The sequence below is a fragment of the Drosophila subobscura genome, chromosome A (genome assembly GCF_008121235.1).
Source record: "Drosophila subobscura isolate 14011-0131.10 chromosome A, UCBerk_Dsub_1.0, whole genome shotgun sequence".
Classification (NCBI taxonomy): Eukaryota; Metazoa; Arthropoda; class Insecta; order Diptera; family Drosophilidae; genus Drosophila; species Drosophila subobscura.
This window is the reverse complement of record NC_048530.1, coordinates 12,650,369-12,676,569: the sequence shown is the minus strand read 5'-3', so window position 1 is coordinate 12,676,569 and position 26,201 is coordinate 12,650,369. Positions and strand designations below refer to the sequence as shown.

Here is a 26,201-nt window from a genome sequence, read left to right as displayed (position 1 = left end):
CAACGGGAGCTGCTTCTGGGGCTGTTCCTGGCCTTCTTAGGGATCGTCCAATTAGATACACAAATGATATCTCCCCATTCTCGTTATGTGCATCAATTACTTAGGAGAAAGTTTCTACAAAGTTTCAATCGTTGATTGAAGTAGAAGAAATGCTGATTAAAGCGCTTTTTCCTTGCAAGTTTTTCCGACTAAGGAAAAATATTAAATATTAAAAATGAAATATTAAAATTTGACGTTTCGTGCACTCTCTGCGTTTGCTTTTCGTTGCCTACTGACTTGTTCATCCCTTTCAATGTCATAGGAAATGGGAAATTCTCCATCTATTTGGATACTCTTTAAGTCTTTTGGCCACTAAGCAACTATTCTTCTACCAAGTGTTTTGCTGCACACTTTTGGGCTCTTCCGGCAACACTCGTCGCTCAGGTGTCAGAGTCCAAGCACGTGGACTGCCTCAACGGACGGACGACCAAACGAAAGATATATGCATCCATACTTACATGTCGATGTGTGTATAACAAATCTATGCCCATGCCTATAGTTTAATGACGCACTGTTTGGCTTCCGGGTCCAAGGCAAACAAATCATTTTACTCGCACCTTTACAGCCGGCTGTTAACTAACAGAGAGGAACGGGGGGCAGGGACAGCATTCGCTGCTGCCGCCCCATTACGTCGACGCCTCGTTCGATTGGCGCTAGTCGATCCGATCCGATCCGATCCGATCTTTCCGTTGCCCGTGCACTACACACCGTACACTCACTCTGCCTCGGCCTCGGCTGCTGCCGCTGCCTCTGTCTGTGCCTCTGCCTGTGCTCTGCTCTGCTGGGTTCGGTTCGGTTCAGTTCTCAGTTTTAGTTTATTTTCCCTCAGCTGACGACGGCGTTGGGAGGGCGCGATTACAATATTCCGCCAAATGGGAATTGATTTCGAATACGGCCATTGAATTCCCATTACTCCCACGGAGAGTATCGCGAGACGGGCCTACCCAGATCTATAGAGCCAGGTGAACCAAGGAGTGGCACTCACAGTACTTACGATCTGATTCCCGTTCTGGGCCACCTTGAACTTGGATGGTGCGACAATTTGTGCATTTTGTGTGTGTGTTTCAATTAGATGCAGGCCAGGCAGTCAGTCAGTCAGTCAGTCAATGCGCTGTAACGCGTGTGACAGAGAGTGTAAAAATAAAATAAAACACCCGAGGCGGAGGCTGACACTGAGGCAAAGGTAAAGGCATCAGGCATCAGGCATCAGGCATTAGCATCAGTAGAAAACCAAAATAAAAACTAAAAATAATCGTCTGCCAATTTGCGCACTAGCCAAGGAGAGGGCACAAGCAACAATAGAGGATACAGAGGTGAGTGATTCGACTCTGAGCGAACTGTGCGAGGGGGGGGACTGATTGGGACACGTTCTTGTCACGCACCTCACACGGGTTCATCCTCCTACTTCTTCGCCTTCCCCTATTGCTGGTGCTGCTGCTGCTGCTATCAGTCATTCCCTTTACCCCAACGAGCAAAGGGAAATGTGGGAAAATGCCAATACCCCAATACACCCCCAGGGCTGGCTGTATGGAAGCCACACAGCTGGTGGCACAACAGGCACCAGAACGTTGCCAGCCCATGTAATGGCATTCGCAATCTTATCATCCTTATCGATGGATGGCTCTGTAGTCTATATGGCAGTGGGCTTTGCTTATCGCGATCTGTGCCAATTGTTTCTACGATCAGGCCGAGACGTATCGAGCAGAGTGAATGGACAACGGAATTCCAACAAGAGTGCACGATTTGATCCCATCCCATCACCAAGTTCCCACACGAATTCGTAGATACAAAATCAAAGATAATAATCTTCCTTTCCGGCAGCTTTATCAGTGTGCGAATCCCTTTGGTTACTGTTTAACTACTACAACGGTAATCCCTCCACTAGCTTGATTTTACGAATCAGTTTCACTCTGCTGTCGAGAGTTCGCTTATCGAGGGAGACCTTATCTCATTAAGTCCTCAATTTACTATCATTGGGAATCTGCCATTATGTTGTATCACAATCCAGCAGCAGCAGCAGCAGCAGCATTGGAGGTGCTTTACTCGTATGTTTTTTGCTCGTTACATAAATGGAAACAGCATCAAATAAATCAATTGAACACGAGCGTACGAATTAAGGCCTCCTCTCTTCAAGGTCTCTCCCAATCCGCGAACTGGAGGAGAAGTTTAAGAATTGCCATCAAAGTGGAATCTTTGTTTGGTTGTGATCCTTTTTTGGGCGGAGTTTCCTTCACTTTTGCAAAAGAAACGCTTTCCATTGATGGCATTTTCGGTTCTTTTGTAATCGAATTGCTTGCTGATACGCCTCCAGCCATCAGTGACCTTGCTCCCTCTGTCACTCTACGTCCACAAAAGACTTCTAGAGGACAGTGATGAAAGTGATTCACTCCACCAAAAGCTTTAGCTATTTGCGCGCTAACTTTGGTCTTCGTCTGCGTCTAAGTAGGTCCGCGTCACATGACTACCATGCTGATAAGAGGGACAGAGAGAGAGGGAGGGAGAGCGCAGAGGAAGAGCGGGGCGGGGAATGCTCTGTGGAGATGTTTTTTGGGAGGGGGGGCTAGCATAAGGCACCAGCCATGAACCCGGGCTCTGGGTGCCGCTGGCAACAACAAACAAACCAAAAATTAATAAAAAACACAGCCTGAACCCAGCAAGCGATCACGAGAGCCCGAGAGCCCGAGAGCCCGAGAGAGAAATGCACTCGGCCTGCAGCTTCATAACCTTTTTTCGTTTCAGGCTGCTGCAGTTAATTGTGGCAAGTGGATCGTTAAAGCGTTCCACCAAACAAATTGACGAGCGGCTCGTAAATCATACGCTCGAGACGACAAAACAATTGTTTTGCACACGAGCTCGAGCTCGAGCACGATCTCGAGTGTGAGTTTGAGGCTCAGTAAATGGTTCCTCATTCCGCATCATCAACGACTCTCTGGGTGGGGGATGGGCTCCGATCCTCCACTCACAGACTCGAATCTTGAATCTTGAATCCTAAATCTTTTCCCAATTGCAGTTGCAGCAATGGACACCACGGAGAAGAAGGTGTACCAGGACACCACCCGACCCCTGCCCAAGGCCGCCTCGGCTCGGTACTACAACAGGAATGACAAGAGCGATTTGGGTGAGGATTTTGTGGCCCCCGATGGCGGCTGGGCGTGGCTGGTGTGCGTGGCCGCTGGCGTTTCGAATGTAGGTAAAAGGATAAAGCGCCCTCTCGACCCCTCGTTGCCCCCCTCCGAACTGAACCCGAACACCCTTTGCCCTCCCGCCCACACAGCTGTCCATCTATCCGTGCCTGCAGCAGTTTGGCTTCCTGTTCAGAGAGCGACTGGGCGACCTGGGCATGTCCAGCTCCCAGATCACGGCCATCATCAACACGAATCCGGCGGTGTCCGCCTGCACGGGTCTGCTGAACGGTCCAATGTTTCGCCGCTTCACCTTTCGCCAGGTGGCCATGGCCGGCTCCCTGCTCATCTCTGGCGGCATTGTGCTGACGGCCTTCTGTGAGACATTCGTGGGCTATATGGTGGCCTATGCCCTGCTCTTTGGTGAGCCTCATCAACTCTGCCAGTCCCCGCCACCCTCATCAGCTCACCCAAAATCTTCTCTTTCTTCTTAGGCTTTGGCATGGGCATCAGTGTTTCGGCCTCGTCGCTGGCAATCAACACGTACTTCCAGCAGAAGCGACGCAAGGCCGCCGGCTTCTCGTGGACCATCACGGGTCTGGGTCCGATCTTCCTGCCCTATCTGGTCACCTACCTGCTGACCGTCTACGGGGTGCGGGGCACTGTGCTGCTGTTTGCCGCCATTTCGCTGCACTCGTTTGTCAGTGCCATGATCTACCAGCCGGTGCGGTACCATGTGAAGGGCGGAGCCGTGGAGCCGGAACTGCTGGTGGAACAGCAGCCAGCGGAGGCGCTGTGCGCCCACTGTGCCTGGCAGCAGAAGCGCGAGCCGGGTGGGATCTTCTCCAGCCAGTATCTGTGCCAGGACGACGACGCCCAGCGGCCGGGCTACGAGATCTGTGAGCCGGGCACTCCCATGCTGTCGCGGGCCAACGATGGTTGGTTTGGATCGCGACCCTCGCTCACCTCGGGCCGGCTGCGCTTTCGCACTGTGTCCAGCTCCAAGGATCTGGAGCAGACGCAGCGACTGCACTGTCCCATCAGCGAGGAGCATCTGGAGAGCGATGAGTTCCTCAGGCCCAATAACTTTCGCCGAGAGCGCGTCGAGTCCAATCTGGAGGCGAAGCTCTGCTGCAGATGCTCCGAGCATCGGGCCATCGCCCGGGAGGACAACAACAACAAGGATCCAGAGGAGCAGCCCAGCCCGGACATCGGCTTCCTGCAGAAGGTGGTGACCTTCTTCGACCTGGACCTGCTGCGCGACTTCACCTTCGTGAATCTGGTTGCGGGCCTGACGATCATCAACTTTGGGGAGCTCAACTTCTCCATCCTGACGCCGTTCATCCTGGCGGACTTTGGCTTCGAGACACCGCAGATTACGCTGGCCATGTCGCTGCTGGCCGGCCTGGACATCACCATGCGCTTCCTGGTGCCCTTCCTCACCGAGAAGATCCCGTGGGACAATCGCGTGTTCTTCCTCATCGGCGTCGTGGGCATTGCACTGGGCCGCACGGTGGTGGCCTGCACCCGCTCCTACACGATTATCCTCTGCTGCTTCGTCTGGATTGGGCTCTGCAAGGGCGTGCGCACCATCTTCTGGCCCCTGATCATACCCGGCTACGTGCCGCTGAACCGTCTGCCAGGCGCCTCGGGCCTCCAGCTGCTCATCTCGGGGCTGTTCACACTCATCTGCGGGCCATTTGTCGGTGAGTCTCAGCCCAACTTAGCCTCCCATCCGATCTCCCACCGTTGCCAATCTTTGGTTGACTTTCTTTCTTCCAGGTCTTGTGCGGGATCGCTTCGACTATTCGGTGACCTTGCACTGTCTCAATATGATGACCTTTGTGGCGGCCGCCTCCTGGACCCTGGAGGCGCTCATTCGACGCCATCGACGGAAGCAGCGCCTGGAGGATAGCTGATCGACATCGTCGGTGCTTAAGTTAGTTGCCCTTTTTTTTGCTATCTCTAAGCTAATGTTTTGTAATACATTATACAAAGTATACAGTACAACCGTGGTCTATACTCGATTTGTTCTTGGGGGGAAGCTCTGACTCTTACATGCATTTTCTTCGACCGAGAAGCGCTGCCGCATGACGTGTGTACGCGAAACTGCAGCAGAGACAGATTTTAGACTAAAATGCAAGGAAAACTTGAGCTAAACGTACAAGATTACCAAAAAAGCATACTAATTACGATAAAGGAATGCTAGAGTTAGTGATTAAATAAGAGAAAGACAATAAGTGAGGCAATAAAATGAGAGCATTAAAAGCAAATGCTTCATTTGGACGTGTAATTGCAGATGTGTCCAGAGTCAAGACAATTAATGCAATACTTTGATGGAAAAATTGAATTGCCAGACGGAAAAAAAACATAAATTGTACATTAAATTAACATACATGCTACATGCCATTAACATGGATGGAACTTAACATGACATGGTGGGAATGTGTAGCAGTCTTTTAGGCTGACAAGAGTTGGCAGATTGCATGGAGAAATGCAATTACTCTGTGAAAGTAAACCACTAAAGCACTTGATAGTATTTTATGTTTATTTAATCATTCTTACAAGGTATTGTACATTAAAGTGACTTTGCTTATCATTCGTTTATTTATTTGTTTTCGTTCTTTATTTTCATAGATTTATGTTGCGTGTTGGAGAATTGCATTTGAAATGGTTATCTACATCAGCATTGTGGCCAGCTTCGATTTAATAGTATTTATACAACGAATTAGAGCTACAGCGACAAGAAAGGCCCACAGATTACACGCAAGCAAAAGAAAAAAAAAAAACATTTGCGGAGTAAATCTTTTCCATGGGGAAACATTCATCTCTAGCAATACGTCGATGCTGCTCACTCAACTTCTTTGCACTGCTTGCACTGCTTGCACTGCTTGCCTTGAGTCCTTTCTACTCTTTATCTATGCGTTTATAAAGCTACCAAATGCAAAAATACTCTAACATGGATCTAAGGGGCATCTCTTATCAAATAGAACTCCCACAGACTTTGCTCTAAATCTAAGTTTGATGTGGACGGACTCATCCTTGGTCCATTGCATGAGGGGTGTGTTTGTTGTCGTTGTTGCTGTTGTTGTTGCTGTTGTTGTTGGTGTGTGGAAATATATTACAATAGGTGTGGCGGCGGATCAGCCATGATCGCTTTTGGGCTTTGGGGCACCATCTCTATCTTTATCTCTATCTCGGGGAGGGCGACATCGTTGGCCTTGCTGTGGGCCGCTGCAGGGCGGCCGCCGTTGGCGCTGCTGTCACAATGGTGATTACCTACAGTGTGTGCGTGTGTGTGGTGTGTTGAAGTGTGTTGAAGTGTGGTGAATTGTGGAGTGTGGTGTTATGGTTCAGTGGTGGTGTGTGGGTGGTGGAGACAAAACAGAGAGCTCGAGATTACATGTCTTGGCGATGGGAGTTTCGATTTACTTTGGAGTTGCCGTCGATTATCTCCACTGGATCTGCGGGCACATACGCGGACAGACCCATCAGCCCAAAGATATCCGGCGTGTAGTTGTGCAGCTGTGAGGAGCTGATGGTGGGCGTGGCCGCCTTTGGTTCACCAGCTACAAAACCAAAAGAGAAGCAAAGAAATTTGTCAAGAGTTGCATTAGAATTCCATCAAAAGACGAGTGGACAGAGGGGCATGGACCCTACCTGTTCCCGGCGTTGGGCGCACTCTGGGGAATCTGGGCCCGGCAGGCGCTGGCGTCTGGTGGTACACAGGTCGCGGCGCCGATGCCGAGGCGGACACCTCAGGCGCATAGTAGGCCTGATGCCGGGGCTGTGGCGTCACCACATAGACCTTCTCGTTTGTCTGCGGCAGAATGGCCACCTTGGCCTGCTTCCACAGCTCTGTGGGCGCCTGTGTGCTCCTCACATACAGCGGTGTGACCACCTCCTCGCTGGGCGGCATCGTCGGCCTTGTCGTCGTCGTTCTGCCGGTGGTGATGGTGGTGGTGACGCTGCTGGTGCTCGGCAGGGGTGTGGTCATGGCTTGGGGTCGTGGTCGTGGTCGAGGGCGCTGCTGTGCCTCGTAGTAGTCCAGATGCAGTCGATTGTCCTCCAGGGGCTGGAAGCGCCTCAAGCCCCGCTCCCCCAGCAGATGCAGCTGCTCCAGATTGTTGATGGAGGTGGACAGGTCCCCGGCATTGGTGGGCGAGGCAGCGGCGCCACCCAGCTCGAAGCCACCGCCGCGTGTCGTCTTCGATTGGCGCGTCAGCTGCTGCGCTCCAGCTGGAGCCGTTGCTGGGGCTGTGGCCGGGGCCGGGGCCGGGGTTGTGGTGGTGGTCGTCAGATACTCCGTGGGAATGTGCTTGGACCTGCCCCGAATGGTGGGGGTGCTGGGACGATGCGACAACGAGTTGTACTCCTGCTCCGTCCAGCCATCGATGTTGTGCTGCAGCCGGGAAATGTCCACCCCCAGGGGCCGGCGCTTTGTCTCGCGCTCCCGCTTCAGCAGCTCCCGGAGATTGGAGGCCAGAATCTTGGTCAGGTACTTGGTCGTTCGGTGCGTATTGGGCGGTGGCGGGGCCGTCACCGTTGCCGCAGCCAGCTTCGATTCCTGCTGCTCGTGCGGCTCCTCCACATCATTGTCGTCGTGCTGCTCCTGCTCCGGGTTCTGGTTGTGGTTCTGGTTGTGGTTCAGGTTCTGGCTGTGCACCCATGGCCGGTCGAAGGGTCGTGGCCGCTGCTTGGTGGTGTAGGGAATGATCACCTGCTGGGGGCTGGGCGGCGACATTCCCGCGTACTGTCCGCTGGCGTCGATGGCCCCGTATGTCGAGGTGGGCGTGGGTGTGGGCGGGGACGCTGTGGGCGTGTACACCTGACTGAGGCGGAAGTTGAGATCCGCGGGATCACGCGTAAAAGGTCGCGCCCCCAGGGCATGGTTGATGGGCGAGTCGAGCAGCCGCTTGGGCGTCTCCCTGCCACGACTGCCGGCCTGATGGTAGACGCCGCGATGATGCACTGCCGCCAGATGATTGTTCAACTCCAGCACCGGGGCTGGCGGTGATGCGGTTGCTGCTGCTGCTGCTGTCGTCGGCTGCTGCTCTGTGGTGCTGTCCACCACTGTGCTGGTCTCCTCCGTCTGGTACTGCTGCGCGTAGTAGAGCTGCTGCTCCTGTTCCTGCTCCTGCTCCTGTTCCTGCTGCAGCTGCTGCTGGGAGGACGCCGCCGGATAGTTGTCTGCCGGCGCCAGCTGCTGCGTTGTCGTCTCCGCGAAGTGGCCCAGTTCTGTGAGTAGCTGCGAGGCGGGCAGATGCTGGTGCACCGAGCCACTGCTCAGATCCTCCAGCTGGTAGCGCACCGTGCTGATGTCCTGCAGCTGATACTGTTGCTGCAGCTGCTGCTGCAGCTGCTGCTGCTGCTGCTCGCGATCCTGCTGCTGCTGCTGCTGCTGCTGCTGCTGCTGCTGCTGCTGCTGCTGCTCCGTGGGCGAGGAGGGTGCACTGCCGCCCAGATCGATCGCATGCGAAGGCACAAAGGTGGCCGGATACTCCACGGAGGTCACAAAGTCCGTCAGCTGGTGGCTCTGGACAATCTCAAAGTTGCTGCTGGAACTGCTTGAGCCACTGGGAATGATGGGGCTGTACGGACGGGGACTGGGCGCTGGCCTGAATGCTGGCACCGGCGGCAATGTGCTGGCACGCACCTCCGACGGGGCAGCCACATTCTCGAGCGGCCGGAAGGGCTGCGCATTGTAAAGCGGCGGCAGGGCCACATGGTTGAGCGCGGGCAGCGGCACGGTGATGGGCAGGAAGACACTCTGCCCCGCCGGCGCCACATGTGGACCCCGGAATTGCACGGCTCGCTGGCGATGCTGTGATGCCTGGGCCAGCGGTTGCTGTTGCTGTTGCTGTTGCACCTGCCAAGATTGCTGCTGCTGCTGCTGCTGAGGAGGTGTGTGCTGATGCTGATGCTGATGCTGTGGATGGGTTGGCTTCTGCTGCTGCCCCACCATTGGCACCCAGGGATACTTGTTGCACAGGCTGCAGGGCTTGCCAGCGGCATCGAAGCTCTGCACGGGCTTGGGGTAGGCGTAGTTGTTGTTGCTGCTGGCGCTCAGCTGCTGGTCCCGCGCTGCTGGTCCGCCCAGCCCGAACCAGCGGGCCACGCGCGTCATGAAGCCCGGGGTCTCGGGACCAGGAGCCACGCCTGGGGCCACCTCCGAGTACCCTGCCGCATGGCTGAGACGCTGCGCTGTGGGCAGTGGCGGCGGCACCAAATGATCCGCCGGCTGTGCGGGCAGGACTGACCTTGAAAGAGCCTTCGGCTGGGCCTGGGCCTGGGCCGACGTGGAGAGCATCGGCAACAGCAACAGTGCGAGGCTGGCTAAGCCGAGGGACGCCAAGCGGCGGTTCAGTGCCTGGAATCGAGAGGAGAGAGAGGGAGAGGGAGAGGGGAAGGGGAAAATCCAATTAGATGTCAAATTTCACTTTCCAAGTCATAAATTCAATGCCAGAGACGCCGCCGCGCCTAATTTATAGAGAGCAGGCGGCGGAGGCCGCACCATTCGATCCGGTTACGGATCCAAACATAAAAGAAAGAAACCGTTGATCCGGTTCATTCCTCACTCGATTCGTGGTTTCACGGTCAACTTACATATTTATGTATGAGAAAATCGCAAAAACAGCTGCAAAATCGGGCTTAGGATTGATTTTCTACGATTTTGCATAGAATTTTTTGATATGGGATCCCTCGGATATCTGGGATACCTTGTACATGCCACAGGGAAACGATCTAGGAGAAGCACCTTGGAGAAATGTACTCGAAATGGATTTCCAGACTTTACAGCGGCAGAAGTTCTAACAGGCTAAGAGCGCTGTTAACACCTCAACCCAACAGTCTGTACCGCTCTCCGTTGGCAGCCTGTTAGCGCTGTCCGATTAGTACGCTAACAGTTCTCTGTTAAATAAAAGGCCGAACAGTTCTCTGTTAACTGGAGAAGCTGGTAGAACTCTTCGATACATTAAAACCGATGGGAATGACAGCCCCAACACTCACTCAATGTGTGTGTCCTTCGTGGGTAAAGTCGTTCGGGATTCCCAATGATTGTCTCCAGGCAGAGAAGTCTGTGCACACACACATGAGATGGCGGGGCTGCGATAATGACATTCAAATTGAAGAACTGATTACAGCACTGGGGCTTTGGCTTCGTCTGTGGCTGTGGCTGTGGCTGTGGCTGTGTCTGTGGCTGTGTCTGTGTGTCTGTGGACAAACAAGAGCTGACTAACCAGTGAAATATTAGCAGAGATAAAGAGCCACAGTAAGCTGAGGCACAGAATGGAACAGCTTTATGGGCGCCATAAACGAAAAGTAAGGTAAAGTATTCCATGGAAATACAGAATTCTGCGTAAGAAAATTCCACAAAATAAGCAAATAAAAATAATAATCTTGGAGGCCCAGCCAAGAACTTAGACCACTCGAGGCGGGACGCATGACTCTTGAGGCTTCTTCAGATTAAAAACACAAAATAAATTAAATTCGATTGTGGTGGCAATGAGTTTCCCATAGAAAAATTCCAATTGAATCTCCGATTGAATGACAATTTCCGATTCACTTGCCGTCCGCCAAAGACTGAGACTTTCTCCATGGTGCCCGGGGCGGGGTCAGCTGCTGCTGGCCAAATTGCTAATTAACCAAGGTAAATGGCCATCAGCTACTGACCGCAGCGTGGTCCTCATTATCACTCTTTCCATATGCCATTTGCCATGTGCCATGTGCCATGTCTCTCTTTGTTGCTTCCCACAAAGAGCCCACCGAAACCAGAAATATCTCCATCTCCGGCAGTGACTTCCTCTCTGGCCATTGGCTGGGGTTCATGTCCAATCCTCAGGTGCATCTTTGAGCGACAATTTGCCATTATTTATGGCTGCCCCCATGGCCATGATGCATTGGCAGCTGCATTCCCCTGTCAGTAGTAGGCGTCCACTTCGGGCCAAAGTTCAACGGATGTCAGACAAAGACCTGCGATCAGGCAGAAAGCGTAAATAGAGTTTCGTGGGAACTGAATCAAAGTTCCTCTTCAGATCTACTTCCAAAGAATTATTGAGCATCAAAAGCTGTAAGAGACTCCATAAAAGACTCCCTACAAATATTATAAAAGACATGAAGAATTTGTATGAAAGAAAACGAATCCTTGCAACATCTCCTACGCCCTCCCACACATCTCCGTGGGGCACTCCTGACCCACAGAGAGGGAGAGATGCAAGCCCCTGGGGCCACAGATTTCCCAGTCACCCAGCGACTGCTGCCTGGCGCCTAATTATGTGAAAATGAGCTCTCATTAATGTGAGTTATCAATAAGCAGCCGAAAAATATAATACGAAGAGAGTTAAGAGCCCCCAACAATGGGCGTTCACTTTCCCATAATTATTATTTTTATTTGTTTCCAACTTCTTTCTTTTCTTTATTATTATTATATTTTGGGATACTGGCATATTTGAAGCGCGAGCAGAGAGGCAGAAGCAGCTCAACGTAATTCAATTAAGCCGCAACGACGATATCAAAACAAAGGCCAATTCCCAATCCGCGGGGGCCCAAAGCTCCCACTTCACTGGCAGGCAGGCAGTCAGGCAGTCAGGCAGCCCGGGGGGCAGACTGGGAGGCCAGGCACTTCAGTCAGTCCACATGGCAGCAGCAGAAGCAGCAGCAGCAGAAGCAGCAGCAGCAGCAGCAGCAGCAGAGGCTACGGCGATGTCGTTGGGTTGGTAATAAATCGAGGTCGTCGCAATTTGAAAAGAAAGTGAAATTCTGCAAACAGTTGGCAAACAGCCGAGCAGCTGACGGACGAGGAGAGGAGCCTGGCTCTTAGTCACAGTCGCAGTCGGAGTCTGGCTGTGGGTCTGGGTCTGGATCTGGATCTGGTCTGGCTTGCTCTGGGAATAAACTTGTTTTCTTCTTCTCGGTTCGTGTCGATAATAAAAGCAGCTTCAGCAGAGCAGCGGAGCAGCGGAGCAGCATCAGTGGCGGCAAAAGAGCATCCAGTGCCTCCATTCAACATGCAACCTTGGCTTTGCACTTGAGAATCGCAAACGACTTGGGAGCCAGCACTCCGCCATAAGGTTTGACAAATGAGCACCAGCCAAATGGGGGAGGGATCCGCACCGGGCAGAAGGGGCAGAGGTGGCAGAAGTAGCAAAAGTAGCAAAAGTAGCAGAAGTGGAGGAGTGCACGCGATCCGACAATGTGCTTGGGAATCTTTTTGGGGCCGCAAATAACCAAACCACAATTGTTGTCGACGACCCCATCATCCATGGGTATGGGTCGTCATCACATATGAGAGACGATGAGAGACCGACGAAGAGCATCTTCTGCCGCCTTTTGCCTCGGTGCCTCGGTGCCACTGTGGCGCTGTGGCAAAAGTGAAATTGTCGATAAAAACCAGGAGGAAACCCAGTGGTGGAGGGAGAGAGGGATTGGCGGCCGTGGTGGATGTGTGGAAAAGTGGCAGCAGAGAAAAACTGTCACAGCACGGCACTAGGTTTTCCAAACAACAAAAGCCAAAAGAAATTAATTATGAAAATATACTTTGTACTCATATCGCCAGTGCCTGCGTCTGCCACTGCGCCTCCGGAGATGTATGGAAATGGTTTGTGGAAAAAATAACCAAGGGGAAAAACAACAAACAACAAACAAAAACAACACAAAGTAATGGCAGCAACAGGCAGCAGCGAAAAATACACTTTTATGTGGCTGGAAGTCATCAACGGACAGCCGACGTCAGCGGATGAGCGGAGAGGTCTGCAGATGGAGATGACAGGCCATGCCCCGAGAAATGCCCCCAATGCACCCATTGGATTGCATTTCTGAACCACCCAAATATGCAAAAGCAAAGAGTGCATAAGTCTACCGACTCGCACAATTGATATTCAAATTTATGGTTTCATTTGGAAGACTATTGAATAAAATCATTCACCACCAAATGTGGACTTGACTCATGAATGTGGAGCTAGTGCAGGGCTCCGATTTATTTTCGGTTTGCATCATTTCCGCATTAATAAAGGCCATCTAGAGCATTACGTTGTGCCTTTCGTGTATGGATCCGCCATCACTTTCGCTTCGTTTCTAATACAGATCTTAAGAGAATCTTAAGAGCTTTTCCATGTCATGGGGAAAAACGATTTTCCGCATCTCTGGCGGAAATGTCTGTTGGGGAACTGAGATCTGGTGATCGGGTGTCTTCTGGTGAGACAAGCGACAGGTGCGGATGCACTTCTTGGTGACAACTTTTTCAAATGAGATGGCAGAAAGTGCTGCATGCAGAAGAGATCGATGCGAGGAGTCCAGTGCGGCGAATGTGGGACACCAGTCCGCAAGAAATACTCCGCTCGATGGACTATGACAATCAATAAATGATTTCATCAATACTCATCGTACACACGAGTACACGAGTGTATGTGTGTGTACAAATACATATGTGTATGTGTTTGTTTGGGGCCCGTTCTGAACACTTTCGGATTGACTTTTATCGATGGCATGGACTTATCTCGGTTGCCTCGTATCACTGCCATCCGCTATGCCCACAGCCATCGTCAGGGACAGGAACAGGGACAGGGACAGGTACAGCTACAGCTACAGCTACAGGTGTCTATGGGGTAATTTCAGATAGAGATAGGAGTCGAATGGCCAAACCAAGGCGCAGTTATACATATTGAATTCTCTGATTAGCTTTTGTTGACATTGGGCAGGAAATTGATAGAGATTTAACTATAATTTTTGTTGTTTTATGCCTTGAAATAAACTGGAGAAATGGTAAATAGAAGCTATTCAATATTTGAACGGATATCGTATTTATGGCTCTCAAGTGGAATTAAATATGAAGGTAATGTTAAGTGAATGTAAGTATGGACTTCATTTTCATTGGCTATAATTAATGTTAGAACGCATTCCACTGACTATTTTGCAGGCTCGATAATGTTCCCCAACGATGTGCTGTCAAAATTAAAAGTGACAACAAGCTAAGGCCGCTAACCAGTAGGGGCCACAGGCTGTTAAAGGAGAGCAGTAACATGGTGTTAGAGGGGAGCGTTAACAGACTGTTAAAGGATAGCAGTAACATGGTGTTAAAGGGAAGCAGTAACAGGCTGTTCAAGGAGAGCATTAACAGGCTGTTGAAGAAGAGCAGTAAAAAGCTGTTAAAGGAGAGCATTAACAGGCTGTATTAACAGCGCTATTGCTTCTGGTAGAGATGCTGCCCAGAATACAGCTAAATGTCTGCTTTATCACACCTCTCTACAGACCGATCAATTATCCCGACGCAAAGTGTGATGACTCCATAGCTACTGCCATTAAAATCGTAGCCGAATCGAAAATTAATCTCACCTCGACCTGTTAAGTAGCTGACAAAAGAGAAAGAAAAGAAGAGCCATTGGCCTTGGCAGCCACTCGAATGTGGATAATTTATGAAGCTGCTTAATTTGATTAGTGCTGCCCCTGCCATGGCCCATGCTCAGGCCACTGTCTCTGTGGGGATGTGCCTCTCCTATTGCCCCAAAAAAAGAAGTAAAAATTGCAGACACATTTGCGAAATGTCTGTCATGGCTCTGTGCGATGATGATGATTATGAGTATGATTATGATTATGATTATGATGTACTCAACGCAATGCGGAATCAAGCAATTGTGACGACAGCACGCGAGTAATTAACAAGTTTTTGCCAGCCATCATCCATCGCATCCATCGCATCCATCCAGCAATTGTCGCATTTGTCGCGCAAGCCGCGCACATAGCCCCTCCCCGATCCAGATCCATTCACATTCGCGCTGTTCATTATAAACAAATTAATGCATTTGCCGTGCGCCCAACGAACCAATCACTGATCGATGCAACAATCCATCTCTGTTTGCATAATCAAACGACTCCCAATTCCAATCCCGGAAGATTCCAGCCACTCGTTCAGCGATCATTTAGCCTCTTGCGGTGTCTGTCTTGCCACTCGTCTGCGTGCATATCAATTACCGACTGACTGATCTCCGGGATGCCAATACTGATCCGATGCGACACAAGGTCCCACGGTTATAATGTGGAGAAAACAAGGAAGGAGGTCCACACAGAAAGGTGTGCCTCTGATGTCAGATGACAGGAAATTCTGCATAAAAGTATCGAAAAGTTGCCCACTAGATCTAATGGCACAATTGTGTGCCCCAAATAGATGATAAACTCTTTGTAAATTATCGGGCCAAAGCCAAATCATACTCGTAAATCGTACAAAGGGGGAAGGGTAAGAGCCAAGAGATAATAATTGGCCCAAATGTCTGTCTGCAATGAGAGCTTGACAGTGATATAGGCAGCCAGACGCTCGAGGGCCGTGCCCCCCTTTTGACCATAACAAGCTCCCACCAGACACACACACACACACAAACACACACACACACACACAGTGTGTCCAGATACAAAAAATAGAGACCCACCCGGCATTATAATACGAGTAATAACAGCAGCAATAACGATTCCCACCGATTGCCAGCATAATCGGCGCATTGTGGACTTTTATTGTCGGCTCTCCCCCGTGTGGCACAGGCCCTGGCTCTGGCTCTGGCTCCTCCAATTGGTCTGGTGTGACCCTGCGGAACAATAAGAAGAAAAGCGAGCAGGGAGCCCACCAAATGGAATGGAAAGAAAAAAGAAATGAAATGAAAAAATAAAAGAGAAAAAATCCGCCCGTGGAGGGAGCACATCGCATCGCGTCGCGTCGCGTCGGTGGAGATGCTCAGGAAAAAAGTGAAAATTTGTCCGCGTCCAAAAATTATGCGCTTTTCACACGCGCACCGGCAGGAGGGGCATTCCCACTCCCCACTCCCCACTCCCCACATGCCCCATTCCCTCTCTCAACACTTGCGTGTAATTGTCGTGTGACAACGCGAGGCCTGGGGCTCCGTTGGGGAAACCTTTCAACCGGCGCCCCCCGTAGAACCGGTCTTCGGGTTGTGGATCGCGCGGATCGTCCGCTGGCTCGTGTTTGCTTTAGTTTTCGCACAAGCCAAAAAGCCAGGAAAGTGCAATGGTATGGGCCGGTATCTGGCGACCGACCTGCCTTATGGGTTAGCGGGTATAATGGCACAGCGGGTACAGTGGGACACACTCGAAGGAGAATGCGAGTACAGAGCGATTTCAGAGGGTTGAAAATAGATGTATGAAAAGCCTAGAGCAGTCTCTCGTATAAAATACATTTTATATACCTAATCAAAGAATTTAAGGAACGGTATCACAGGAAACCATTTGGACACCAGAAGTCATTCAGCGATCAATATACTTTTAATAGTGAAACTAAGTTCTTGGATGCATCCACTGCCATGGATATTTTTTAATTTGTATTTAGTCTCTAAGCTTTAACAGTTCTTATAATTTGTACATGGATACATTTCTATGCTTCGTTTTCTTTTCTTCTCCTGAGCATTCACAGCTTGTTCCCATGCACCTCAAGCCACTGTGCGCTGACGATGAACTTGGCTGTTGAAATATGTTCAAAATTGGTAAGAAAAATACGAAAAAAAGAGGCCCCAGCTCGAATGAAAACAAAAGTAAAAGTGGTTGTTGTAGCCTGGTCTTATTGTTACAACTCGGTATCGGGTACACACATACACATTTATATACATATGTACATACATATACATATATATATACATATTCTGGCATATACTCGTATTAATGTTTTTTTTGCTGCAGCTTTTGTTTGTATGGATTTTCTTTTGTTTTTTAGCTGCGTGCCGTTTGGGTTTTCTTTGGCTTCTATTTTCTTTTTGGGAGGGGTTTTTGTTGTTTCTTTTTGGCGGGGGTCAGCAATATAAAGTCGAGCAGCTGCGTCTGGTCTGGCCTAAACAGTGGTGGCCGCCCCGCACCTGTTGGTCCATGCGGTAATTAAGATTGTTCGCTGGCCTAAGTGACGCCAATTAAGTTACGTTGGTCAGTCGCACTCTGGTTCGTTGCTGGTGATTTGGTACTGGGCTTTGTTTGACTTTTAGCCGCCTCTACTGCTGCTGCTTCTGCTGCTGCTGCTGCTGCTGCTGCTGCTGCGTTATTTATTTAGTATTTTAGAGGCATTTTCTCACTCTGCCGCGCCTGGGCCTGCCGTTTCCTCGTTATGCAAGTTCTGGGCAAGTGCGTTAGTTTGTAGCTTGGCTGGCTGTCTGGGGGGAAATCTAGCTGATCTGTCTGTGGGAAAACCAACGAAAAACTCTTCTCCGAGAGACATCTCTCTGTTGTCTCTAGCCTCAATTATTAATGTAAGACGCGTCAAAGTTTTGGAGGCTGTGACTGGAACTGAGACTGGCACTGGCACTGGCACTGGCACTGGCACTGGGACGACTCTTTGTGGGTTGTGTTAAAATTGAAGTGAAATTGCAAACTGATTATTTAAAACCATTTTTTGTTTTCCCCCGTTTCCATGCGTGTGTGTGTGTGTGTGTGTGTGTGTGTGTGTGTTGCAGCCTCATAAAGCAGGTCATTACGAGCCACAGAGCCAGATATATAATATTTTAATTATAATTAAGTGTGCGGCAGTAAAGCGATTGTAGAGACAGATACACAGAGCCATGGCATAGGGCAGGTAGTACGTACGTACATGAATGGTCTTTCTTTTGGCCATTAATTTTCAGATATTTACACCGGCCATTGCCTTAATTGGACCCCACCGTAACACTCTCTGCGTCCGCGTAATACCCTAATCACATACTACTCGAGAGTACGAGAGTGCCAGAGTATCTGGCATATCTCGTGCATGTATTTCCCAAATCAAATCTCATAACTGCTACCATTATTGCACTGCAAATATTGTTCAACTCTACTCTCAGATGGCGACAAACTTTTTGCAGGAAGTGTACAGATGTAAATTATGATTTTTGCTGATCAAAAACTAAAATTTGCATAACAAAGTTTCAATTTCGTTTGGGTCTACTCGAGCGGAAGCGCTGCTTGTACTTTCCCCGAGATCTAAACGGAAGCAAATGAGTTGCCAAAAAGAAAATAGAGCATCGAAGAGAGAATAGCGAAGTCCCACTGATACGAGGAGAAAGCAGAGAAACAGCTACAAAATATTAATCAAAATCCTTTGCGTTGCAGAATTAGAAACCATATGGGGTGGAGGGAAGCAATGGTATAAAGAGATGGGGAGGGGTCACATAGTTTAGGGAAAGGTTTCAATACAAATGATAAATATTGAAATGAGAGTTTTCAGTACTCATTAATCCTCTATCTAATCCTCTATCAAATTCGAGCTTTTAAAGTGAGTTACTCCAACACTTGAATGTCACATAACGATAAATGATGGCCTAAAGACTAAACTGTGCTTTGGTTTAACAGTTTCAAATGTGTGAGCAATGTAGAAATAGATAACGAATGAGCTGGCATACCGAATGAATGCGATTTTTCAATCGCGTTTTGCTGCTTCCTTCAACACTTTTCTTTCTGTTAATACAAAAAAATGCACTTGGCGTTGCATTTTAGCAATTATATGAATTATCGCATTAACGAGGAGTTGCATTCTCTCTCTCTGCCTCACTCTCACTCTCACTCTCATTCACTCTCTATCTGTTTCTGTTTCTTTCTTCTTGAAGCGTTGACAGGCTATGGAAGAGCGTCAGTGAAATTAAAGTTCCATCATTAAAGGCGATTATATAATTGTGTGCGTGCGTCTCTCTAACAGTAATACTTTATCCCCCTTCACCGCTCTCCCTCTGCCCCTGTGTGTGTGTGTGTGTGTGTGTTGTGCATCTGCCGGGAGGCGCATTAACCAGTCAATGACACCTTAACCCCACAAACAGGCCCCACGTCAACATGTGCTCCAGTGGTCACCAGATAGATCCACGCTTGGCTGCTTATTGGTTTTTACGAGTACGATGATGCATGCCCCCGAATACTCGTAAAAAGTGGCAACGATATGCGCACTCCTTCCTATATATCCGAAATAAAGGAATAACCATAAACAACCAACAAAAAAGAGAGAAAAGAGCTGACGAGTGCCGCCTCATAAAATGCAATCCAACAATTACACAATTGGAATTGCCGTTGTACATGCCAGACGTACAATATATTATTGTACCGAGTATGATATCGTATATATTATTTGTCTTTGGGGCTTTTGGTCATTTGTGGAGGGTGGGTGGCTGGCTGTTTGGTTGGTTTTGCCTAAAGACAATACCTCGTACCAAATATCTGCACAACATTTTTGGGGTCTGGTCTTGTGTTACAATTACGTGGCATATTCGTTATGCATCTCGCGTGGTCATAAAACGATATTCCCCATTCATTGAGCTTGCCGTTGTTTTGGATTTCCATTACAATACACAGCACAATTATCCATACAATTGAAATGCACTCAACGCACCTGTTACGCCTGCCAGCGACCAGCGCCCAGCGACCGGAGACCAGAGTGGCACCACCAAATGTTTCATATATTTTGGGGCATAATACTTTCTGGCTCTTATGTAAGCGTAAGCCACTTTGGCATCGATCTTCCACTCGTGATTGGCATGCCAATTGCCAGAGTCCAGTGTCAGATCGCTCAGATATCTGCGATTGATAAGCGTCCTAATGGGCGTCTCGCACCTCCGGCACAAGGGCCATGGGAAAGGGCACCCAAACGAATGGTTCAGTAAATCAATATTTTACTGTGATCAAAGCGAAACAGATTCAAGCAGATTGAACAGATATTGATGAATTAGACAATTTGCCACGGTTGCCGATCCATTTTCAGCGCTCAGCAACAGCCACAGCCGCAGGGGGTATTCCCCACAACAACCAATAATTGGCAGATCTGTTTCTTTTCACATTTCTCAAGCTATCTCGGCAGAGTCCTATTGTTTTTTTGTATACCTGAAACTTGTATTCTTAAAGGATTTAATGGAGAGCTAACAGTAGTGTTAGATTTTCTGAAAGTTCCATCTGTTTCGAGACTTAAATAAGTCGAAAACGGTGAGAGATCAATGGCATGTCAGTGTCTAGTGTACAGTGATCCCTGACACCTATGCTTCTAGATTTAAATATATTTCTTCTTGATTTGTCTACATAAATCTCTACTTATCGTTTCTTCGCATTGATGTCGCATCAAGCAGAACACGATCTGTTCCAACGGACATTTTGGTTCTTCTGTTCTAAATGATTTTGAAATGAAATAAACTCCTAAGCGTTCACATTTTAAGGGTCATGTTTTGGCCGCTTCGAAAGTGATCATAAACTTAATGGACACTCGTACTCGCACTTTTAAAACAATATTAGGCCTCGAAATGAGTCGTAAAATTCTACATAGTCCCCCGCTGCCGCAGAGAGCAAGAGGACAGAGCTCTGTTTCGGTTCAGTTTCAGTTTCGGTTTCTTTCTCTTTTTCTGGCTGTGGTTCTGTTGCTGTTTCTGTTTCTGTTTCTGAACCCTGACCTACGTCTGTCTTTGGCACCACTCGTAAAACCCTCGTCGTCTTCGTGTGAACAAATTCTTGGAACTCACCATTTCTTCTTCACTGACTGCTGCACTAGAAATGCATACAGTTTTCCCAAGAAAAACTGCCGCGCCTCCTCTGTGGGCTGCCGCTACTCTGCCGAAGGTTGAAGAATGCCGAACCCTTCAAGAGGGATGCAGTAGATCCTCTCTTTGTGTTTGTTTTTGCTACCTGATATTCCTGAGAATAATTTGAGCGATTCTCTGGCACTTCTTAATCGAACACTTGACAGTCGGCTGGGGCACTCGAACAAAAATACAAACAAAAATATTTTCAATATTTGGCACACAATTTTCGATGTGTTTTCCGTTTTAGACACTTTTGTTTCGGGAATTCGCTGCTCCCACGGATCGTTGATAGATATAGTATGTATATTCAAACTGATATATCTGTCTAGTGGATCGCGATCCGTATCTCGATTGTTAACCGCACCGCAAACGAAAACTGACTGACTGCACATGCGCGCAGGCGCCCACGAACTGAGCGCTGCGCGTGGAAACTATGCGGCAGGTAACGGCGAGGCGAGGCGAGGCGAGCCGAGCCGATGCCGCCGCTACGAGGAGAGTAGAGAGTCCACAGAGTCGCAGTGTCTGGCAGCGTCTGTCACACACACAGACAGAGAGACAGATAGGGAGAGAGAGAGAGAGAGTCGCGGGTTCGTGACGCTGCCCCACCGTAGTACCAGATGTACGTGAGCGCTCGCGGGCGGCATTCGCTCAAAGGCAACATGCAAAATGTTGCAAATATCTGTGACAACGACTCTGGGGCAGCATCGCGGCACGAAGATGCTCCCCGCTGAAAAGACACAGCTATACGCGTACAGATACAGGCAGAGAGAGAGACGGAGAGACATTCAGCTGGGACATGAAGCCAAGCAAGAGGCAACAGGCAACGGGCACCAGGCCAAGGGGCAAACCATTTGGGGCACAGCTCTATTTGCATAGATGTAAGCACACAAAAGTCCTACATATTTCAGAGGGCCTTTCAAAACGAAATTTCCCCAGACAAAATGTAAGCTTCCACACAGCAACTGCAGAGTCGTAAAATCAGTTGAAATCAGGCAAGATCGAACCGCAACGTTCAAGCTAAATCCTTTGTCAGTCAACCGTCTGTAGACCGTCTGTAGCTTTTAATTTTAAGTAGACGCAGAATCATAGAGAATAACCATATCCAGTACCCTCCCCGTGCAACTGTCTCAAGATCGAACATGCCTTGTGCAGTGTGTGTCCTCTGGCGGGTATACAAGTAGTGCCACGCCTTTAGAGGCGTCACACAACGTTCCTCCTCTTCTTCTGTGGTCACCTGCGGATATTAACAAATTCTCGATATTCGATTTGCAAATTATGAGAAGAAAGTATGGTTTGTGGTAGGTTTCTATCAGACTATGAAATATAGAAAATAAAATCATTGAAGAAGTAGGTCCCACAATAATGAAAGTAAGCTAAGAGAATTGGCAGAACTAGGAATGTTTCCCGTACATTTGGGAGAAACTAATATTAAGCCATGGCATCTTTAGACAATAGTTAAATTGACACATAGAAGAGGCTTGCAAATTCCAGTGATCGTCGATTGAATGGCTCTAAAGTGCCATCTTTTGGCGTACTTTGTCTGGTCTGGCGTGGCATTTGCCATGTCGCCGGCAATTCACTACTTAATTGTGGTAAGTATTAGCTCATCCTGAGATGGCATTCCATTGGTGGATTTCCTCAATTATCGAATGCATTGCATCAGAGACAGATCAATAGATTTTTCAAATACTGAAAGCAGATGGATGCGACAATGCAAGGTACGAATATCTTTCCCATTTGCCTTTAGAGTTGACAATAATTGTCTTAATTTCCAACTCATGATCACCGTGTTTAGTTGCTCAACATTTTAGTAGGAAGCTGCATGTGGCTGCCTCTGCTGCCACACATAATCTTAATGGGGGCCGCGCCGCCGCATTTCGTTGCGTTTCATTCGTGTCGTTTTGGAGAGGAGTCTTCACATTTGCGATGACAGCTCTCGCATAATTGTACAACATTTAAATGTTGATCTTGGCCAGAGTCAGAGCTGTGAAAGCGAGATGAAAGATATCATAAAACACAGACGGAGCGAGAGAAGGAGACAGAGGCAATGGCAACAACGTGTAAATGTGCAAATGACATAACACAGCTATGAGTCTCAGAAACTCGCACTAGAGATACAATTGTATCTACTGGCCATTTATCTCTCGCGCTGGGGTGTCGCCAAATGTTTTTCGTTTTTTGATATTTGGGAAATGAAAAGAAAGTGGTCAAACAGTGGGACCCACTGTTCGAAATGCAGAATGGGATGCGGGGCCATAGCCCCACCACCGCATCTCAATCCCGATCTGTTGTTTGCCTATGACCGTTTAGGGCCAAATGGCAATACTACTCGGACTAGCACGTACCCAGAGTTTATCCGAGTTTACCCAGAGGAGGGGATGGATGGATACGTGCCTGGACTGCGTCCAATATCGGCAAAACCTCGAACTGCGGCCGAGTGCGAACATTTTGCTCGGAGTCTTTTGTTTTGTTTTTTGTTTGTTTTTGGCCTGCTTTAATTGTCGCCGCAGCAACTGCGAAGTGGCGTTGAAAAACGCTTTAACGAGCTACGCGCATGCGCAATTGTCCAACCAAGCGGCATCGTCGTCCGTAGTCCGTAGTTCGTCCCCCGACTCCCGACTGCCGACTGCCGACTTCTCTATGGCGGCGCTTTATGCAATGCCAACCAGTAGACCGAGCGAACCTCATTGTGTCGATGGAGAGACTTTCACTAATTTAAGAATTCATTGAGCCCCCAGTAAGCTTTGCATACTTATCGCACTCATTGGCAGATCACTGACCATCCCTCCAAACCATGATGCGGAAGTGCCATGAAGCCACCCACTGAACAAGTGCCAGAGAGTGCCACAGATAACGGGGGAATTTTTACTGCCGTGGCACGTGATTGAATGTGTCATCAGATCTTGACCAAAAAGGAAGTTACCTCAGCACGACAGCGACAAAGCAGAGTTCGAAAATATGAAGAAAAATACCACAAGAAATCTTATAAAAATACCAATGAAAATATCAATTAATTACTTTCAAATGGAAAGATAAGATTATGTTCCAAGAACTCCACGAGAGATAATTAGAGAGATAATAAACGTCAAAGGATCCTAATGAGCGTCAATCGGAACCAACACAAAAAAGTAAACAGTTCCAAAAGAATTGAATTGTTTTTAGTCTCCATAAATTGAAAAGATCCACCAATGACAAGGGGTCAAGCGAGCGGTTAAGCAATGTACATATTAAATAAAGACTCGTATCTGTATCTGGGAAGATTAGATACCACTTGTTCCAGGAAGTGACACAGAAAATAAACAGCTTAGAGAATGATATTCTCTGCAGTCAAGGAACCGTACGGAACATGGCATTTCCCCCATGGTTTCCCCTACATTTCTGTCATTCTTCTTGCAAATCGATCGTATGATCAGCTAATTCAGTTGGTCACTTATTTTGGCCCAGTTGTCACACAGTTAATGTTAATGGCAGGCAGACAGGTGATAAGATACACAGGCGATCCATCCATCTACCCATAGAACGGACAGACCGGGCTGTAGGCTGTACCATAATGGGTTCCTTATCGGCATTACGGATAATGCGAATGAAATTGATTTTCCCGTCATACGCAATACCACTTGAAAAACCCATCAAGATCGCAAGATATTTTCACAAATAAATTATTATTAATTAATCTACAATTTATTCACTCAAAAAAAAAAAAAACAAAAAAACAGAAATAACAACAAAAAAATTGAGTACAGTTTGGGGGTTATAATCGAGCATCGTGGATGGTTTTATTGCTTTTTTCAATTGCTCCTATGCTCTCTCTTCCTTTCTCGCTCGCTCCATCTGTTCTATTTCTTCCACTAGCTCTTGCTCTGTCCCTATGTGCGACTCTCCCTCTCTATCTCTTTAGACAGACGCGCAGTCGAATTCGAGGCTGCAGAAGGAAGTCTTAGGATCGAACTGCATATCGCCGGGGCACTTGAAGACGGACGAGTGCAGATCGCTGCCATCGTCGTAGCAAAGGACGAACTCATTGCAGTTGTCATCCTTGGGAAAGAAGCCTGTGCTGGGACAATTGAGCACCTCGGTGGCCGAAGTGCCATCGTCGGTGGAGGTTGTTCCAGTACCGTCATCGGTGGTTGAATCATCGGTGGAAGGATCATCGGTGGTTGGATCATCGGTGGAAGCATCATCGGTGGTCTTATCAGCCGGCTCCTCTGTGGTATCTGAAGATGGCTCGTCGGTGGAGGGGTCATCAGTTGAAGGGCCATCGGAAGATGGTTCATCGGTTGAGGGTTCATCGGTAGAGGGCTCATCGGTAGAGGGTTCATCGGTTGAGGGCTCATCGGTTGTGGGCTCATCGGTAGAGGGCTCGTCGGTAGAGGGCTCATCGGTGGTAGCCTCTTCCGGATCCTCCGAGGTCTCTCCTGCGGCTTCCTTGGTGGGAATGGGCGCTTCGGTGGTTACCTCAACCGGCTTTACCGACGTGCTGGTGCTATCATCCAAATTGTCGGGTGGAATCGTTGGGTTCTCGATGTTGCCATCCTCGCGTGCCAGCCTCGACAGGTCTGTCACTTCTGTGCATTGGCCAGCCTTGGAGCTGAAGACGGCACCCGAAGAACAGCGCAGGAATTGCAGGGAGAAACCGCCGGCAGGAGAGGCACGACACGTGTAGAACTCGGGCGTGTTATCCACAAGGGCGAAGTAGCCGCTCTGACGGCACAGGGAGGGAACCTCCGAGGCGCTGGCGGACACCAGGATGAGGGCCACCACCACGGTAGTGCCCAGGAGCATGGGAAGTTTCAACATTTCGTGCAGATTGTGTTGTATGTTCGTTTATGTTCTCGTTACTTGGTTCGACGGACTAACTGGTCGGACCATTGGCCTGGCTCTTATATAGCCGAACCTCCCTGCCCTGATCGACGCGGCTATATTCCGCCACAGATAAAAAAGAGTTTGTGACGTGGGCCTGTAACGTCTGCGGGCATAACTATTCGTATGCCTCCCAGATAAGTGATCAACATCAATCGGAACTCGGGCCTTATCTGGATGAGGGGGGCTTTCGAGGAATCGTTTCGTATCTCCAGGTAATACGAGCACTTACCCCAATAAACGCTCAAATGCAGACCTCCAGTGGAACAAACTCAACTTTAATTGTTGTTCAAAACTTCTGCAAACTGGTGCGCGAGAGCGAAGAACGTAGGCCTCGTCATGCTCAAGACAAACAACTTTTCATTGTATTATTTTAATTCCGATTTTGAAGCACTCGTTCGTTCGTGGGTGTCGAGCATCGATTTGCTGCTTTTTCTCGTATATTGTTAAAGGATGCTGAATGAAAGGTGTGATGAATAGTAGTGACGCGGTTTTAGCAGCGTCTCACAACGTTCTTCCTCGCTGTAAGTCGAAATAAGCGGTTGAACTAACTGAATTGGAATTCCAATTATTATATCTGGCAGACAGCATCTTTCGGTTTCTGTTTTTCTGTCTTAATATTTATATATCGTAAATCAGAAGATAAGATTCAATTCTTGAGATCTTCAAGAGAATGTGT

At 48.8% G+C, this 26,201-nt stretch overlaps 3 protein-coding genes across 7 annotated transcripts; 1 reads left to right on the top strand and 2 right to left on the bottom strand.

Moving 5' to 3' along the window:
* The first annotated feature begins 832 nt into the window (after positions 1 to 832).
* On the top strand, positions 833 to 5,183 carry LOC117899189. 2 transcript variants are annotated; one of them, XM_034809055.1, is made up of 5 exons: positions 833 to 1,352; positions 3,050 to 3,225; positions 3,314 to 3,584; positions 3,656 to 4,867; positions 4,944 to 5,183. In XM_034809055.1, exons 2-5 carry the CDS (start codon positions 3,058 to 3,060, stop codon positions 5,078 to 5,080), a joined length of 1,788 nt encoding a protein of 595 aa, XP_034664946.1. In that variant the 5' UTR covers positions 833 to 1,352; positions 3,050 to 3,057; the 3' UTR covers positions 5,081 to 5,183. The 2 variants fall into 2 exon arrangements, with proteins under 2 accessions (XP_034664946.1, XP_034664955.1); XM_034809064.1 differs by lacking the exon at positions 833 to 1,352 and having other exon boundaries at positions 3,100 to 3,229.
* Positions 5,184 to 5,789: 606 nt separating this feature from the next.
* On the bottom strand, positions 5,790 to 21,054 carry LOC117898685 (probable serine/threonine-protein kinase yakA). The gene is made up of 4 exons (XM_034808292.1): positions 20,603 to 21,054; positions 6,822 to 9,531; positions 6,594 to 6,730; positions 5,790 to 6,440 (listed from the first exon to the last, which is right to left on the bottom strand). Exons 1-4 carry the CDS (start codon positions 20,603 to 20,605, stop codon positions 6,354 to 6,356), a joined length of 2,937 nt encoding a protein of 978 aa, XP_034664183.1. The 5' UTR covers positions 20,606 to 21,054; the 3' UTR covers positions 5,790 to 6,353.
* Positions 21,055 to 24,409: 3,355 nt separating this feature from the next.
* Positions 24,410 to 25,523, bottom strand: LOC117898790 (salivary glue protein Sgs-3). 4 transcript variants are annotated; one of them, XM_034808440.1, is made up of 2 exons: positions 25,064 to 25,523; positions 24,410 to 25,024 (listed from the first exon to the last, which is right to left on the bottom strand). In XM_034808440.1, the coding sequence occupies exons 1-2, from the start codon at positions 25,457 to 25,459 to the stop codon at positions 24,557 to 24,559; spliced, it is 864 nt and encodes a 287-aa protein (XP_034664331.1). In that variant the 5' UTR covers positions 25,460 to 25,523; the 3' UTR covers positions 24,410 to 24,556. The 4 variants fall into 4 exon arrangements, with proteins under 4 accessions (XP_034664331.1, XP_034664339.1, XP_034664349.1 ...); XM_034808448.1 differs by having other exon boundaries at positions 24,410 to 25,009; XM_034808458.1 differs by having other exon boundaries at positions 24,410 to 24,814; positions 24,908 to 25,522.
* Between the last annotated feature and the right edge of the window lie 678 nt (positions 25,524 to 26,201).

Bases quoted from the DNA above. Each gene is read 5' to 3' on its own strand.
- LOC117898790 (XM_034808431.1), bottom strand. From the start codon at position 25,459: ATGTTGAAACTTCCCATGCTCCTGGGCACTACCGTGGTGGTGGCCCTC.
- LOC117898685 (XM_034808292.1), bottom strand. The intron at 6,731-6,821 runs GTAGGGTCCATG...TTGGTTTTGTAG, and splicing joins GCGCCCAACGCCGGGAACAG to CTGGTGAACCAAAGGCGGCC. The intron at 6,441-6,593 runs GTAAATCGAAAC...CACACACTGTAG, and splicing joins TAATCGACGGCAACTCCAAA to GTAATCACCATTGTGACAGC.
- LOC117899189 (XM_034809055.1), top strand. From the start codon at position 3,058: ATGGACACCACGGAGAAGAAGGTGTACCAGGACACCACCCGACCCCTG. The intron at 3,226-3,313 runs GTAGGTAAAAGG...CCGCCCACACAG, and splicing joins TGGCCGCTGGCGTTTCGAAT to CTGTCCATCTATCCGTGCCT. The intron at 3,585-3,655 runs GTGAGCCTCATC...CTTTCTTCTTAG, and splicing joins GGCCTATGCCCTGCTCTTTG to GCTTTGGCATGGGCATCAGT.